Source organism: Prionailurus bengalensis, chromosome X (genome assembly GCF_016509475.1).
Source record: "Prionailurus bengalensis isolate Pbe53 chromosome X, Fcat_Pben_1.1_paternal_pri, whole genome shotgun sequence".
Lineage (NCBI taxonomy): Eukaryota > Metazoa > Chordata > Mammalia > Carnivora > Felidae > Prionailurus > Prionailurus bengalensis.
The window spans coordinates 3,012,469-3,029,558 of NC_057361.1; the positions used below are offsets into that span (position 1 = coordinate 3,012,469).

The 17,090-nt window shown below is 40.1% G+C and overlaps 1 protein-coding gene across 1 annotated transcript; it reads left to right on the top strand.

The window, feature by feature from the left end:
- Positions 1-341: 341 nt before the first annotated feature.
- LOC122476894 (odorant-binding protein-like) lies at positions 342-9,749 on the top strand. The gene is made up of 7 exons (XM_043569781.1): positions 342-516; positions 1,016-1,152; positions 4,806-4,876; positions 7,247-7,357; positions 8,196-8,297; positions 8,529-8,574; positions 9,502-9,749. Exons 1-6 carry the CDS (start codon positions 397-399, stop codon positions 8,567-8,569), a joined length of 582 nt encoding a protein of 193 aa, XP_043425716.1. The 5' UTR covers positions 342-396; the 3' UTR covers positions 8,570-8,574; positions 9,502-9,749.
- Positions 9,750-17,090: the final 7,341 nt, after the last annotated feature.

Consider the following 17,090-nt stretch of genomic DNA (forward strand, 5'->3'; position numbering starts at 1 on the left):
ATCTGAGAGAAAGGGAAGGACAGGTTTGTTCCCCACACTCCCCCCCTCCAAGAATGAGTGAATGAGTCTCAGTGTGACATGAGATATGCAGGCTTGATGCAAACGACCCAGTAGGCAGGCCTACCTTCTGAATGTCCTTTGGAGGGGTTTATGGAAGGGGTTTATGGAACGTCCTTTGGAGGGGTTTATGACCCAGGTCTGAAAGATCTTTGGGATACATTGCTGCCAACAGTATGTTTATTTTCAGTGTTGCACAATGGTCTCTTGTGAAAAATGACAAGAAGTTAAACATTGCCACATTCACAGATGTTTACTATATAAAGAGGTCAACATTCTCACCAGCAGGTAATTGATTCTGAGCTTCCTCCAGAGGAGAAGCCAAGAGGTGCTAGAAAGATGAAGATTCTACTCTTACTTCTTGGAGTCGTTCTGGTTTGTGACGGCCAGCTATCTTTACCGGACGGCCACCTACCTTTACCGGACGGCCACCTACCTTTATGGGACAACCTTGCAAAGGTACCAGAAAAATGCTGACCTGACGTGGACGTCTTCATGTGTGTGCCTCTGTGTGTGTGTGCATGTGTGTGTGTGTTTGTGTATTTTGGGGGGTTTTCTATGTATATCCAAATTTATGTGCATCTAAGCCTAGCCATGCACCTGGAAACTCGGAATCCCTCTGTTCACCACCTCCTTACACATTTCTTTTGTACATGTCTGCTCTGGTCTATTAACTGGCTGTTTCCCCCGTACTTATAAAACAGAAGGTGCATCAGCCAAAGAGCTGTTGGGTTTGAGCTCTTGCATTTGATAAGAACGAGTGTGCTATTTCAGGACTATGTGAGTTTTTAGTTCTGCTGCAGACTTGGGTTTCTCAGTATTTTATAAATCGTGCTTTTATTCCTTAAAGTTAGATAGCTCACGGCTGATGTAAAAGAGGAGGGAAACCCATGCTGGATGATGTTGGAGGCCATCAAAAGAACTGGACCAACGTTTCTGATGGAAACTTTGCTTTTAGCTTTCAGGAGAATGGAACACGCTTTTGGTCGCAGCCACCAACTTTGACAAGATAAGCAACGGCCCATTCCACGGTTATATGCGCAAACTTGATGTGGACGTTCCAAATGGCAGAATGGTCTTCAAGTTTTCTGTCATGTAAGAATAGCACAGAATGAAAAGGCCTGATCTGATGGCCCTGAGAGGGCATCTGAGTTGCATGTTTGCAGTGAAATACCTCGGTGATGTTGAAAAGTGAGACTCTGAGTTCTTAAGAAATTCAGTACACCCTTCTTCCTTTAATGAGATGATTCTCAGGGACCTCCTGTGACCATAGGGTTCCCGACACTGGCCTCAATCATTCTCTACCCTGAAGAACTTCCAAGTAGCAATGTTTAATCATTATTAAATTCACCAACCTTTGCTGCTTCAAATATTATTTATAAAATACTCACTTTCCTGCAGGCATTTTATTAAGAACTCAAGAGTAACAGACAATGAACGCACTGTTTTACTTCCATTGTTCAAACCAGAGCCAGATACAGATCTATAAAGTAATAACATCATGCATGAAATTCTTTACTAAGAGCAAAGATGCGGTGGAAAGAGGGCCCCAGAAAAGGACAAATGATCGCATAGCTGAACTGTATTGCTAAATTGAAAACACCAGCAATCACACATGCTGATGAATTCACCTGGAAATAACAATGATTGCCACACCAACATTTGACTTCCAGTAGACGACTCCTAGGATAACAAAATGAAGCAGGAGGTATCACCGAAATCAAAGGCATATAGGGCATCTGAAAGCATCAAATCATGCAAACAGATCCTGGCCTGTAAGATTCAAACATCTATTTACATTGTAGGTGGGAAGTATAATGCTAATTTCTATCTTTCTGAGTTCAGATGGATCTGCTCGGGGGAACTGATGATAGCTTATGATAGTTCAAAAAGTTCTCAGTATAAAGAAAGGAGAAAACTTGCAAGGGGTGGTGACAGGGGATTATAAGAAACCGAAGGAAGTCTGTTTCTGAAGACCTCATTTCCAAAGCTATAGGTAGAATGCAAGAATCTTTCAGTCTCCACTGCTCACACACACATAAACACAGGCACATACTTTGAAGAATGACAAATAAAAAGAGACTGACATGAAGGAAAAGAAAGGGTTATGTTTGGAGAGAGTGGTTTCTACATATATAAATATAATTGTGTATTAAATTATATAACATGTTGTATATATAATATGAAATCTTATACAATTATAATATGGAATAATATATAATAATAATAAGATATGTATACGCCTGCAATATAGTGAGCATTCCATAAATAACACTCGAAGGCTCTACGAAGTCAGTAATGGATAAAACTGCAGTATATTATATACAATAATTATATAACATTGCATATATACATATTGCAATATACGTGTGATGTTATATAATTATGCAATTATGTACATAGATATAATAGATATGTAATGTAATACAATTATATAATTAATTATAAAATTGATCGTATATAAAATATGTAATTGGTTATATGTTAGATACAATAATCATATAACACTGCATATATACATACATTATATGTAAAATACATGTAGCCTTATATAATTGTGTGATTATATAGAATCATATATGTAATAGATATGTAATCTTATATAATTATATAATTGATTATATAACTGTATATAAAATATATAGTTGATTATATGTTATATACAATAATTATATAACATTGCACATGAACATACATGATATGTAATATACTTGTTACATTATATAATTAGGTAATTATATACATACATATATGTAATAGATATGCAATGTTATATAATTATATAATTGATTGTATATAAAATATATACTTGGTTATATGTTCTATAAAATATATAATAAATTATACACATATTATCAAATTACACTCACATCCTAATTCAATAGATACACCTGTCAGTTTTCATTAAGTTTTTTTTTTTTTTTTTTTTTTTTGGTTAAATTTTTTTTTTTCAACGTTTATTTATTTTTGGGACAGAGAGAGACAGAGCATGAATGGGGGAGGGGCAGAGAGAGAAGGAGACACAGAATCAGAAACAGGCTCCAGGCTCCGAGCCATCAGCCCAGAGCCCGACGCGGGGCTCGAACTCACGGACCGCGAGATCGTGACCTGGCTGAAGTCGGACGCTTAACCGACTGCGCCACCCAGGAGCCCCAGTCATTAACTTTTTAAAGAGTACCCTAGGGTCTTTTTCTCTCATTTTTCAAATTTCTGTGTCCGTCTGTGTTTACTAGACTTTCCCTTTGGACGCCCACCCTGCAATCAGGTTTACTGAAACGCAAGGGACGTGTAGTTGTAGGTATCCCTGTGAAGGCATAGTTCAGTGAACTTGGACCTATGTGTACATCTATTGCACCCTCAAGATGCATACATTTCCATCACCCCAGGTAGCATAGGCAACGCCTGACATGCCGTGCTTTCCTTCCCTCTTCTAGAACTTCACATGCATTAATCTTCACACACTGCAATTAAACACGATGCATCTCATTCTGCTTTCTTCACTCTGCCTAAGGTTTGGAACTTATATCCACGTGTCTCCGTATGCAAACAGTCACTCGTGTCACTGCCAATCAAAGTTCCTCGTGTATGTAGCAATATGTACGTTTCCCACTTCCTGGGTAACGTTTCCACTTTGTGGTGGTCTTGACCACCTTGGATACGAACTGCTCTGCACTAATGTCTGTGCCGACATATATTCATTTGCAACTCCTCTCCGGTAGCCCAGAACTGCTACATCATGGCAGACGAGCATATTTAACCACAGAAAGGGTCAAGCTGTTTTCTAAGTGCCGGTGCCTTTTGCATTCTTGCCAGTAACGTATCAGATATTTAGCGGCAGCACATTCTTCCTAAACCTCGGTATTGACATCTTTTGATTTTAGGCAGTCCCGTGAATGTGAGGTACCAGCCCACTGTGGTTTTAACCTGCGTGTCTCTGATGAGTCATCGACATGAGCACGGTTTCCTACACCACTCTTGCATGATGGGTCTGTTCAACCATTTGCCCCATTTTAGTTGGTTTACTTCCTCTTTTACGATTTCTGCCGTATTCATTCTTCCTGTTTTTCCAAATATGCATTTTTTATCATACACACACAGGAATACACAAACTCATGTTGTATATGTGACACGTATATAATTTTTTGTAATACACATGTAGTTTCCATCTAGCACATACACGCATCATGTGTATTTATGCATTTGCTCGTGTGTGTATGTATGTATGTTTGTGCGTGGGCACACACATGTGACTTGATGTCTAATTTTCCGAGTAGTGTTTTTATATAAGTTTATGGTTCTGATTAAATTAAGCCCATCATTTTTTCCCCCTTTTCTGGGGGGTGCTTTTTGTCTATTATATTATGTAAGAAATCTTTGCCCACGTTGTGAGAACCGTCAAGGACCGTCCTGACGGCCCTTCTTCTCTTTTTCCAGAAAATCTTTAAGGCAAGGGAATGTTCTTTTTGCCTTCTTTTCTAATAATTCATATTTCTTCATGTTTAATTGCCTTTAAATATGACTTGTTTTATAGTCACTCTTTAGAACTACCTGATTCCACGTGTGGACAAAGTCATCTTTGGCAGCTGACCTTTGATGGTGGAAAACCTACTTCTTCTCTTTCAAAAGGCACGTTGTTTACAGGCACTGAAATGATGCCTCATTCAGATTCTTGTGCGGTTGAGACAAAGAGAATGTTAATTGTGGATCAAAATTTGTTTTCATCGACTCGAAGACATTTTGTTTTTAAGGATGAACGGACTGTGCACAGAAAAGTCTGCCGTGGGAACCATTGGGCATGACGAGATTATCAATATTGGTTGTAAGTACAAGTATTTTACTGAGATATTAAGGTCAAAATCTTAGTCTCCACTTCTTTCTGGAACTCTTGTCTGCCTGAATTCTAGTTCAACTAATCATTGGAAATGTGACCAGGCACACTCCCCTAAATTATCTATCCAAGCACTTTATCTTGTTGTGCACAGTTAAGTCATAGGACATTGGTGACCCCTTCCAATTTTGAGTATTATTAAATCATTGATAAGTGCTCAGGATGTTTATTTCATAAACTTCTTGAGTATATGTTTCAACATAATTTAAATGGCCTTAGGAACTAAATATAATAGGTGTATCCTCAGTTTACATATCAATCTCATTTTGCTTTAAGAGAATACTTTTTTAAACATCATCTTAAAACATCTTAACTGCATTCTATTCTTGGGAGATTAACCTACAATCCAAGGAAATCGGAGTGATTTTAATACCAGGCACATTTGTTCGTAACCTCAGCTTCTGTTAAAAGCAATGGGGATGTCGGCTAACACTTAGATTCTAAACTCTTCCTAATTACCCCAAACAACACTCCATATTTTAAATGGCCTAATGTCTAAATATCTGATTAAAATTGTGTTGTGTAAGTCTGTGGTTACAGCCCTCATCTAAGATAAGAAACAGCACAACGACTTGGCAAAAAGTAAAATATATGCAAACAAAGTGAATTATACGCTGGGCATTCGACCCTATGCATATTCCTCAGTAACTTATGTTCCCAGATTTTTTAGGTTATGCTTTCACTCTTCTTAGCCTTACATTATTTTTTCCTTTGCCTGAGCCATCAATGTCCACTATCATCTTTTCTTGAATTTTCTCCCTTTTGGTAACCCCTTCTAACTTAGATTTGGACAATTTAAGAAGGGAGAATGACCTACAGTTACTGTAATAGCTCTTTTGGAGCTAGGAATTGTAACCTACCCAGCTCTGTTCTGGAGAAAGTGAGGTGTCACAATGACAAGCAGAATACCAGCAGTGGTCTTGAATCCACCCCGGAGGCTCAGAAGACAGATTTAACTTCATTGCTTCCATAACCTGCACTACGTCTATACACCTATTTAGTGAGATTTTCTGCAAAGCCCTTCATTTAAAAAAATTTTTTAATGTTTACTTATCTTTGAGAGAGAGAGAGACAGAGAGAGAGAGAGAGAGAAAGAGAGAGAGAGAGAGAGAGAGAGAGAGAGAGAGAGAGACAGCAAGCACGAGCAGGGGAGGGACACAGAGAGAGGGAGACACAAAATTCGAAGCAGGCTGCAGGCTCTGAGCTGTCAACACAGAGCCTGACGGGGGGCTTGTACTCATGAGCCGTGAGATCATGACCTGAGTGGAAGTTAGATGCTCAACTGACTGAGCAATCCAAGCATCCCTACGAAGCCCTTCTTTATAACATCATCATTAAAACATTTGGTTACTAAGAATCTGAAGAGATGTATAAACTCTTATTTAAATTGTTCCAACACAACCCAAGACTCGTGGACTTAAAAGCAGGGCTGTGCAAGATTTAGGTCCATGCCACTCTGACTCTGAAGTTGTTTCAACTTCCACTTGGTCTCTGGCTGGGGCTGACTAAGTTTATTTGAATGGGAAACACAAAGTGGCATAGTTTCAAATAAAATCCTGATGAGTGGTTCCAATAAGGCATTGTGCACGTTGAGGGCAGAAGAGAGAATGGATGTTAGAAGGTTTGGTGATGACACTAAGTTGGTCAATGCTTCTTTATTTCTTGTACATGTGCCGGGGTGGATGGGCAGAGCCAGAGTGGAAGGTGCCCCTGCAGGCGGGATCTGAACGTGTGTATCGTCACAAGTAAAACCATATTAATAAAACTGCACACGTTCATGGCAGCCAGAAGTTTGTTGGGTAATACACCTAGATTAAAGGGGTGGACGCTAATGACTCAGAAGATTGCCCAATGTAGGATAGGCACTCAGCACACAGTTATGCAGGGTTTTGAAGGGCAACTGAATTTTGGTCTTAAAGAGAAATCATCTCCATTGCCGGGATAAGGCAAATAGGAAGAGATTTTAAACTTGCATTGATAATATCCCATATAACAACAAGTCGTGTTGTTCAAAAAACGTTGGCTCCCCTGGAACACGTTTCAGAAAACACTTTAGTAAGACTGGAAGGGGTGAAATGTTTAATATCGGAAGAATGGGGCAATAAGGAAAAGTTCCTTACGGGCCTTGTCTCCATGTCATAAGGAATGTTAACATTCGCTGCATCGTCAGAGGGACCGATATGAGAATGTTGTTACCAATGTGCTAATTAGGCCATGGTAGAGCCAATCTCCACTACATTCACTAAGGCAAGGCTACAGTTTATATACATTTTACATATATATTTTGTGTCTCGCTCACAGATGCGGGTCAAAATAATCTCAAGATTCTTCATTACACCTCACATTCTATCATAGTACATAATGTCAACATGGACAGCGAAGGAACCACCACAGAAATACTTGGATTGCTTGGTATGTATATCATCCTGACGATGGTCATGGCCATGTAATATTTCCACCGTCAGCATTCTCAGTGAGAAAATCAGTAGAGGTTGGAGGTACCAGATCATAAGACATTTAAGAATAATTCCTATTTGTGCAAAAAAAAACCAGTTTGATTAGAAATTATTTGCTAACAAGTCAACTCATTTCAAGCCACGGCTATCTTCGCGTTGACCCCAATTCCTTCATTTTATGACAATTTTTCAAATAGACTCTTCAGCCTCAGAGCAGAAACTTAAAAACAACAAAAAACCTTCATCCTGTTTAATCCTTTCAATGCACTATTGTGAACATCAATGATTTCCACCCACAGGGGCTTGAGAGGGGTGCTTCAGCTCTGAGATACTAGGTTTCAAGTTGGAAAAAGGCATTTGAAAACTCTGGTTTTCATAAAAAAGAAGCTGTCTCCCGTTACTGTGTGACAGGGCTATGGTTGGGAAGGTGAGAACCGTGCTTGCTTTTTCTTTGGGCCCAGAACCAGGGGTGCATGTCAGAGCCAGAGTCTGAGGTGTAGGCAGAGATGAGGTAGGCTGGATATTCTTGATGGATTAGGCCCCCAATTCATGGATTTCCTGCTGTTTTCCGGGAGTCCTGCTGCTGATGTTGGGCACTGCATGGGTTACACAGGGACAGCAGTGAACGGCTCCTACCCACTTAGGTCAGGCAGCTGACACTGGGAAAAAGTCAGTGGCAACTGTTGGAGACTGAGTTAAAGACTGGATTTCCCCATTCATTCTCCTCATTCTGCATGCAAAAATTCTTACAGGTTCTAATGGGCAATTTCTGCTTTATGCACGGTGATTTTCAGGTAGAAGACTTCATCCTGATGACAACGACTTTGCAAAGTTCAAGGAGTTGATGAGAGAAAACAATATTCCCGAAGAAAATCTTATAGATATGAGCAAAACTGGTAATGTGACTATATATATATATATATATATTTTTTTTTTTCCTGAACATATCTCTCACCTGATCTGTAAATGTGCTATCTGGAAAAAAAAACTGATTCATTTTACATTTTCTCTTCCATGAATTATCTTTCATAAAACCCATTATTTAAAAGAAGAAATCCTTACAAATGTTGGGAAATGGCCATGATGGGTTGCTCCTTTATTCATCTCTTGTATTTGTCTTTCCCCAGAGAAGTGTCCTAAAAATGAGAGGGGCACCAACTCGTCCTGAACACGGTAAGTAAGAATGACGTGTTATCAAGTGCCACTATGTCAATTCGGTAATTATCTCACTAGAGAGCTTTTTTATGTTACATGAGGTTACTTTTTTTACCCCGAGATTGCAAACCAGTTGAGGTGATTAATGCTAAAAAGCAGTTTGGGGGATAAAGCATTATTTCACAAGAACCGTGCCAGTGACAGCCAGCCAGGTGACATGCCTGCTTCCAGCCAGAGAAGCAGGAAAGCCCGATGCTGGTGGGGATGACAGGAAAAACAATGACTTCTCCAGCCAGTTCTGACTTGCGGGTTGTCCGGATGCGTCACCACTCCATGTGCACTATTCCCGCCCATCCCGTGTTTAATGCTGTGTAAGTGCAACAGCCACCTCAGAGGCCCTCCTACCATGCCAATGACACAAGCGTTCAATGTGTATTTTCCGGCAGAACGTGATTTCCTTAAAGTGTGATTGTTAAACCTTTAAAGTAATACGAGCCTCAAATTACGATTGGGCTCTAGGCTAACACATGCCCTTTGTCACTGTTGTTGGGAAGAAAGGGGCGAAAGAAAGGTCAAACAGAAATATTAGCTTTCATGCTGAATATAATGTCCTGAGGCCAGAGAGCTTTTGCAATCAGAAGACCAGAGTGTAACCCCATCAAAGATCCTGTAAAATCATGTTTGACGCGCCATCCGCATGAACATTCATTCTGAAATCATGAAAGTGTTGGAAGGGATCCTGATTAGGAAAGGTCCCATCATACACACATCCCTGAAAAAATCCTAGGGGGTCCCCCCCATATCGTGGGGATGGAGAGTATGATGTTCCCTGTGGGACTGGTGCACTGGGTCAACTAAACGTCACCCGAACCCCTGATGTTGTACTTCCTGAGGCTCATCCAGTCCACTCAACTCAACCTCCTCTCCTGTTTTATGCACCTGTAGCTGCATCACTGAGAACCAGGAACACGGTCTTCCCCATGGAATCAGGATCAACAGCATGAAGAGGATGTTCCTTCTTTCTGCTTCACATCATTTTCTCTATTCATAAACATGTTCGCCTTTCCCATCTCATCTCTGTCCATCACCATTCACGTCCTGTGTGGTGTTACAGGATTTCTGAATGATTAAATAAATTGATTACACGTGTACCCTGTACCTGTGTGTCTGTGCACATATGCATGTATCCTAAACCTGTGTGTTTAATTTTAAAAACACATAAATATCCACTTTACATACAACTACCCAGGAAAGCATGGCTATCCCAGGATCAACATCCCATCAGAGACCATTCAGATTAGGCTTAAATAGAAAAGCCACAGAGGGGTCTAAATGAGAGGGATATAAAGGTCTAAACCACCAGCGGAAGGGACGATGGGTATTTTACTATAATGGTCAAGAAAAAACGTCCCAAGGAAGCATCTTATCTACCACAAGGAAAGAAGTGTGCACACCTCACTGAGATTTATATACAGACAGTCTACAATACCATGAGTCATAATGGAGGGGAACTGCCTACCATCACAGCACCATTACCCATGAAACTGAGGAGAAGGACTGCTATTTCCTTAGTAGGATCACAGTCATCCAAGATGGGGCAGCAGCTGAGGCACGGTCAACCCAGAGGGTCATGGTGTCAGTGTAGCGCTTGGACAAACCATCAGATGGTGAGCTCAGTTGGGAAGCTGTTAACACAGTACGCAAGATCTAGAGTGTGCCATTCCATTAAGTTTCAAACAGCAGTAGACACGGGAACTTCTAGGGAATGGCCATTCCCATTGTAACAGGCAGAGCACATGTATCATCTAGCCATGATACACAGGTGTTCACCATCTAAGACATCAGCACTCAGGATGCATCACTTACTCCAATGGCTGTGCCAAAGTTCAGAGATCCAGTCCACACCTCAGGAAAATAAAATGAGCTTTAACCAGTATTTAATAGAAGAAATACTGAGATAAACATAGCCTCCAACTGGGCTACAGTTTGCAAATGTCAAAGGCATCAGTAATGAACATTATTATGGCTTTGGTTGGAAGCAACAAACATGTCAAGGGCGATGTCTGAATTATCCTTCTTGAATAAAAGAGTGTATGCGTCTTGTGTTCTGACTCCAGTTATCGGAGTATGTCTGGAAATGCTGGACACTGAAGTCGCTGAATTGAGCCTGAATCTCTTAAGGCATGTTGAAAGGTGAACCCTGGCATAAAGGAGTCCAAAAAATTGTGAAATAGGACACACTCACACATACACACACACACACGTATGACTGTGTGTGCATGTACATATTATACACACTCATACGTACTGTGTTATTAAAATTACAGAAAACTTGCAAGAGTAAAAGACAGAATCTGCATTTTTTTGGTGCCAGGTTTCTTTCTCTCTTTCATAAATGTGTGTGTGGGAGCAATGGTAGTAAGTAATGGGGAGTGGTCGCCACAAACCCAAAGAAATGAACAGTAATAAAAAACTATCAACAAAGTTATGCCAAACATTGTAACACTTTTGATGAAGGGATACATTTCTTGAAAGATAGGTTACCAAAGTTGACACAAGATGAAAAAGAAAATTTCTATAGTCCTTTAGCTACTCAAGAAGCTGAATCTGCCATCATCAAATATTCCATTAAAAAGCCGCTGGTCCAGAAGTTTTCAGCAGTAAACACTTTCAAACATGCAAAGAACAGAGATCACTGAGGCAAAGTGTTCAGAAAGAGATAATGAATCTGTATGCCCTATGACTTTTATGAGGTCAGCATAACAAAATGTCTATAGATACATGGACATATGAGTTCATATTAAAGTATTTCCCATCCCTACTTGTAACGTAATGCCCCCAGGCCAGCAATGGATACTCTCAAGAGATGGGTACAAATTCTACGTTACACATCTGCATGAATTTTCATTAACACACAAACATATTAATATACTGGAGTGCGGTCTTTGTTTTATGCATACATACCAAGAGAAAATATAGAGTATCATACTTCTGGTTTCTTTTCAGTTACTAACAGTCTTAGAGAATATCCAAATGTTGATTCCCAGAGATGTAATTTATTACTTCTAATTTCTTATATTTTCCATTTTGAATGTGTCATAGCCACCAGACTTTTGAATCCAGGTTTACATGTTTCAACATTACAAACAACAAACCAGTGAACAGTGAATTCTTACATGTATCAATAATTTACAATTTTCTATAATTGGAAATGCCTTACCGAAGTGACTGCACATTGAGAATATTGATATACACAATCGAATTAACCTCCAAAACACTTTTGCATTTTCTATTATCAGGTCCCAGCATGTTCTTCCCACAGATAAACATGTAACTTACTCTTCCAACTACTGGCAGAGCTTTGCTCTAAACGCTTCCCTAGGGAACCAGTGTCTCCTTCTGAAACAGGGCCCCAGCACACTCCATGTGCCTACCTGGGCTTTATTTTTCATCCTAGAACTTAGGAACAGGCGGTATATTTCGCAATTACTGCTGAGCTTGTTTGTGTTCTGTGCCCTTCCTTTCACGGGAGGATAACTCACTGAATCGTGACCAGAGTCTGTCTGATTCCTGCTGAATTTTTAGGGTTGGGCTGTGATTGCCACATCACATACACTCATCAATATTTGCTGAACGCGCTCAAACAATAGGTAGCAGGAATCTTACAGAAGACACATTCTTCATAACGCAAAGTGGGATAAAAGTTCACAGTATATTGCACTACACTATATTTTCCAGTATGTGTCTGTAAGACAAAAAAAAAAAAAAAAGAATCATTCCACAGATAACAGAACTCTTGTTCTCTCACTGGGTCCATACAACTTGAGAAGAACTACTTTGTGATTCAGTGTTGCTGACATTTGCTTTTGCTCCAAATATAGCGAGAGCTAATACTCACCATAACAGAGGCAGGGGGGAGGGTAGATAAAAGCAATTCCTATCTCGCTGACATTAAACATTTTGATAGAAGACTATGTCTAGAACCTGACTGATGAAAATGTCATCACAGGAGTAAAGTGTCCATCAGTTAGTAAGACACACACAATGAAATGAAAACAAAGAACAAACAGAATCCAAGTGAAAACCATCCATATACAAATGTAAAACCAAAGGTAAACAGTGGAAGGAGACAATGGGGACCTTTCTTTCTGGAAGCTGCCCTCTCTGAAATTTCTAGGATATCATTCTAGTCCCACCCATATCTATTTGTATACTTAAAAGTTTCCATTAATTCCCAGAAGGATTAGGGGGGGTCATGGAATATGCCAGATTTCTTAGAAGTTTATTTAAGTAATTTTTGTACCCAAGGTGGGGCTCAAACTCACAACCCCGAGGTCAAGAGTCACATGCCCTTCCAACTGAGACACCTAGCAGCCCCAAGATTTTTCTCCTACATCTCTTTTCCTGTCCACATGGATGAGTTTGAGGGATTCTCAATGGCAAGCATGGACTTAAGGGGTGCTCCCAGGGGTGAGAGTTTCTAGTGAGGAAAATCTGAGATAAGGTATAGATGTCATTTCTCTCACTCACACTTAGTGTTTATCGGGTCTTGGCCTGGGCTGTTTTCCTCTTCAGAATGTTTCCAAACAGCATGACTTTTAATAGGAAAAGGGTGATGCTTTCCAGAGTCAGACTAACGAAGCACCCTAGGGAGACAGGCTACAGTGTACTACCTGGGTAATTATTGCCTAGAGGAGTTGCTGTTCTCTATTAAACTGGTTCTAGGTGGGGACTTCCCTATGTGTTTCTCGCTTCTTCATCTATCCCCATGTGTCTTACTGAACACAGCAGGACTACCTTTCCCTATCTCTGTGTGTCACACACTGGGGCATGTTATGTGATTCCTACTTCCTTCTACATGCAAAACCTTGTGGCGGGAACAAAAACAGAGAGGAAGAGAAGCTATAGATGGGATCAAAAAGATCAACAGTGTAGGGATCTGCAGGCTATGACAGGGATTGAGGCTCTATTCTGTGGAAGAGGAATGTGTTAATACATATGAACCAAGATTTCTCAACCTTGGCATGATTGCTCTTTGGCTGGATGATTCTCTGTTGTTAGGAGCTGTGTGCATTGTAGAATGTTTAGCAGCATATTTACTGTCCATTCATTAAATGGAAGGTATAAACACTCCCCTCTCCCTTTGTGACAGCCAAAAATGTCACCAGACATGTCCAAGTGTCTCTTCAGATAGGCACAATGCCCCCAGTTGGGCACCGATACCCTACACACAGTTTAAAAAGCCTTCTCCAGGGGTGCCTGGGTGGCTCAGTTGGTTAAGCGTCCGACTTCGGCTCGGGTCACGATCTCGTGGTCTGTGAGTTCAAGCCCCGCGGCAGGCTCTGTGCTGACCCCTCGGAGCCTGGAGCCTGTTTCAGATTCTGTGTCTTCCTCTCTCTGACCCTCCCCTGTTCATGCTCTGTCTCTCTCTTCCTCAAAAATAAATAAACGTTAAAAAAATTTAAAAAAAAAGCCTTCTCCAATTTGGTCAAACCAAGTTGCCCCTTCAGAACATAGAAATCTACATGGGGAACTAGTACTCCAGGGATCTCAAAACAGGAGATGCTTGGGAAAGATGTGTTGTAAACCGCTAGCACTGGGAAGGGTGGTTTTAAGACCAGAAGCAGTGACATCTCCTAGGCGACTGCTGGAGAGGCAGGGTCTCAGGCAAGCCCTAGCCATGTGGAAACAGAACCAGCCTTTCCAACAAAAACACTCTGCGATCACTGAGCATGTTCCTAGTTGAGAGGCACTGTGTTAGAGAATTTCAACAGGATCAGATCTCAAAAATTAAGCCTTGTGATTAACTACATCATCTTAGATTCTAAGGACATTGGGACACTGGTCAGGAATCCTTGAGGGAACAGGGTATTTCTGACGGCCAGGGAAGCCAGAAGCTTCCTTGCCCTACAGAGAAGGGACTTGCGGAATGCAATCTACCATCGCAGGGAAAAGACAAAACCTAAATACAAAACTTCCATAGTGGGAGACAGATGCTACAGACCTGGAGAAATCTGGTACAAGAAGGCCAGGAGGATGGATATAGATACCTTATTCATTATTTGATGGGTTACAAGGTATGAATGTTTCCGTAGGAGGGCTCTGTTCTGCTTTTATTTATCATTCTCTTACCTACGTTTTGACTAATATTAATGAAAGACAGTTGGGACCTACGGGTCGTATGACTTCCTGTAATTTCTCCTTGATTGGTAGTTAGAATGATCTTCCTGAGATGAGGTTATGTTAGGCTACATTTCCAGGGAACACATGTTGGTAGGATTCAGAAACAAAACAAAACACAATGACCAGACAAGAATGTTAGAGATACACAAGAAGAGATACCGAGAATGGTAATAGGTGGAATGCTATGTTAGGATCATTATCCAAGTCAGGGAGACAATGGAGAAAGTCTGCAAGGACATTATAAAATGTGGAAACTGTCTATTGTAAAACCTTTCACAATAGGAAGTCACATATAACACTATGCAGAGGGTCATGTGAAACAAAAGCAAGAAATTAAAAAAACATAAATATCTTGGAACCCAAACAGAAGAGAACAGAAAGTAAAAAAGAGAATTCTATGGCACGAATAGCGATGGTCTGTCCTGAGCACAAAGGTAAGGGACCGGTGGAAGACGTAGGCTAAGGACTCCGTTGGGCCATGGTCTCCTCGAAGGTCACACACCACACACAGATTGATTCTGAGGCTCCGAGGCACCGTAGGGTGGACAGCACCTGGTCAGTCCTCTGGGTGTGTCCATTCCAATGATGTGGACATCACAGGTGCCCTTATTTGTTCATTTTTATGGTAAGTAAGAACAAAATATTCCATAAAGATATTTATCTCATACATTTCTTTTTTTAAATATGAAATTTATGGTCAAATTGGTTTCCATACAATACCCAGTGCTCATCCCAAAAGGTGCCCTCCTCAATACCCATCACACACCCTCTCTTCTCTCCCACCCCCATCAACCTTTAGTTTGTTCTCAGTTTTTAAGAGTCTCTTATGCTTTGGCTCCCTCCCTCTCTTTTTTTTCCTTCCCCTCACCCATGGACTTCTTTTCAGTTTCTCAGGATCCATAAAGAGTGACAACATATGGTCTCAGTCTTTCTCTGCCTGACTTATTTCACTTAACGTAACAATCTTCAGTTCCATCCACGTTGCTACAAAAGGCCAGATTTCATTCTTTCTCATTGCCACGTAGTATTCCATTGTGAGGAATGAAACAAACATATATGGAAATATTGAACAAACCCCTCCCCCAAACAACCAGAAGAGGTTCTCTGGCTCTTTTAACGTACTTGAAAATAGCCAGATGTACACAGATAGGGAAACATTTGTTTCCTTCCCTGCAAACTTGTAAAAATTAAGGAACAAGTATTATGCTTTCTTGCTTGCTTGGAGAGATGACTGAGCCAATGAATAAATACTAAATTAAAGATTAGAATGTTAGCGGTTAGGAAAACGTAACAATGAAAATGAACTGTTGGTACATTTTCTGATGAGGTCATTGGGCATTTTTATGGAAGATCCTCTTAGTAAAAAGGATAAAAGGGTCTCCTTTGGGGAAGAAGGTGATGAATGTTTTGTGTTGATATGATGGTCATCTCAGAAGAATGGCTGACTTGCATGGGGTCTTGGGAAACTTAAAACTATCACAGGAAAATGGAAGAGTAGTCATTCTGTGAGGTAGTTGCAATTGGTTGGTTTTGGCACCTAAGTTTTATTTTATTTTATTCCTAAAGGAAGTCATACAACCTTCATGTTGCAACTGCCTTTTCTTTAATATTTCCCAAACATAAGTGAGGCAATAGGAAGAATAACACAAAACAAATATTCTTGGGTGGGGCAAGAACAGGAATAGACAATGTATCTTTAATAAACGTAGAAATGAAATTCAGCAGAAAATAGTTGTCTTTTCGACAAAACTTGTTGGAAAATTTGGATATTCATATGCAAAAAAACAAAAACAAAAACAAAAACAAAAAACAGAAAAGAAAAGAAAGCAAAGAACGTTAACCCACGCGTTGTCCCATACAGTACAACTAAGTGAAACTGATTCAAGATCTAGGTGTAAAATTTAAAGTAAAGAAAACATAGAACACTGGATGCCAAAATATCAGGCAAGTTTTTCTTAGATAAGAGAAAGCATGATCAAGCAAAGCATGATCCTTGAGTGAAAATAATATGTCAAATAATAGATAAAAAACCTGACCCTTATCAAATAAAGATTTTGGATCTTTGGGGGATACCACTAAGCAATGAAAACAGAAGCCACAAACTAGGAGAAAATCTTTGCAAGTCTATCCGAAAAAGAACTTGTATCCAGCAGACATAAAGAAATCTCCAAACTCAAAAATGTGAAAAGAAACTGCCCAATCATGTTGAACAAATGATTTGAAGAGACACTTACCAAAGGAAATATAGAGATGGCAGGTAAACACATAAAAAGATGGCTCCCATCTTTATTCATTCCGGAAATGTAACCAGTACCACTCCATACTTATTATAATGCCTAAAATGGAAATGA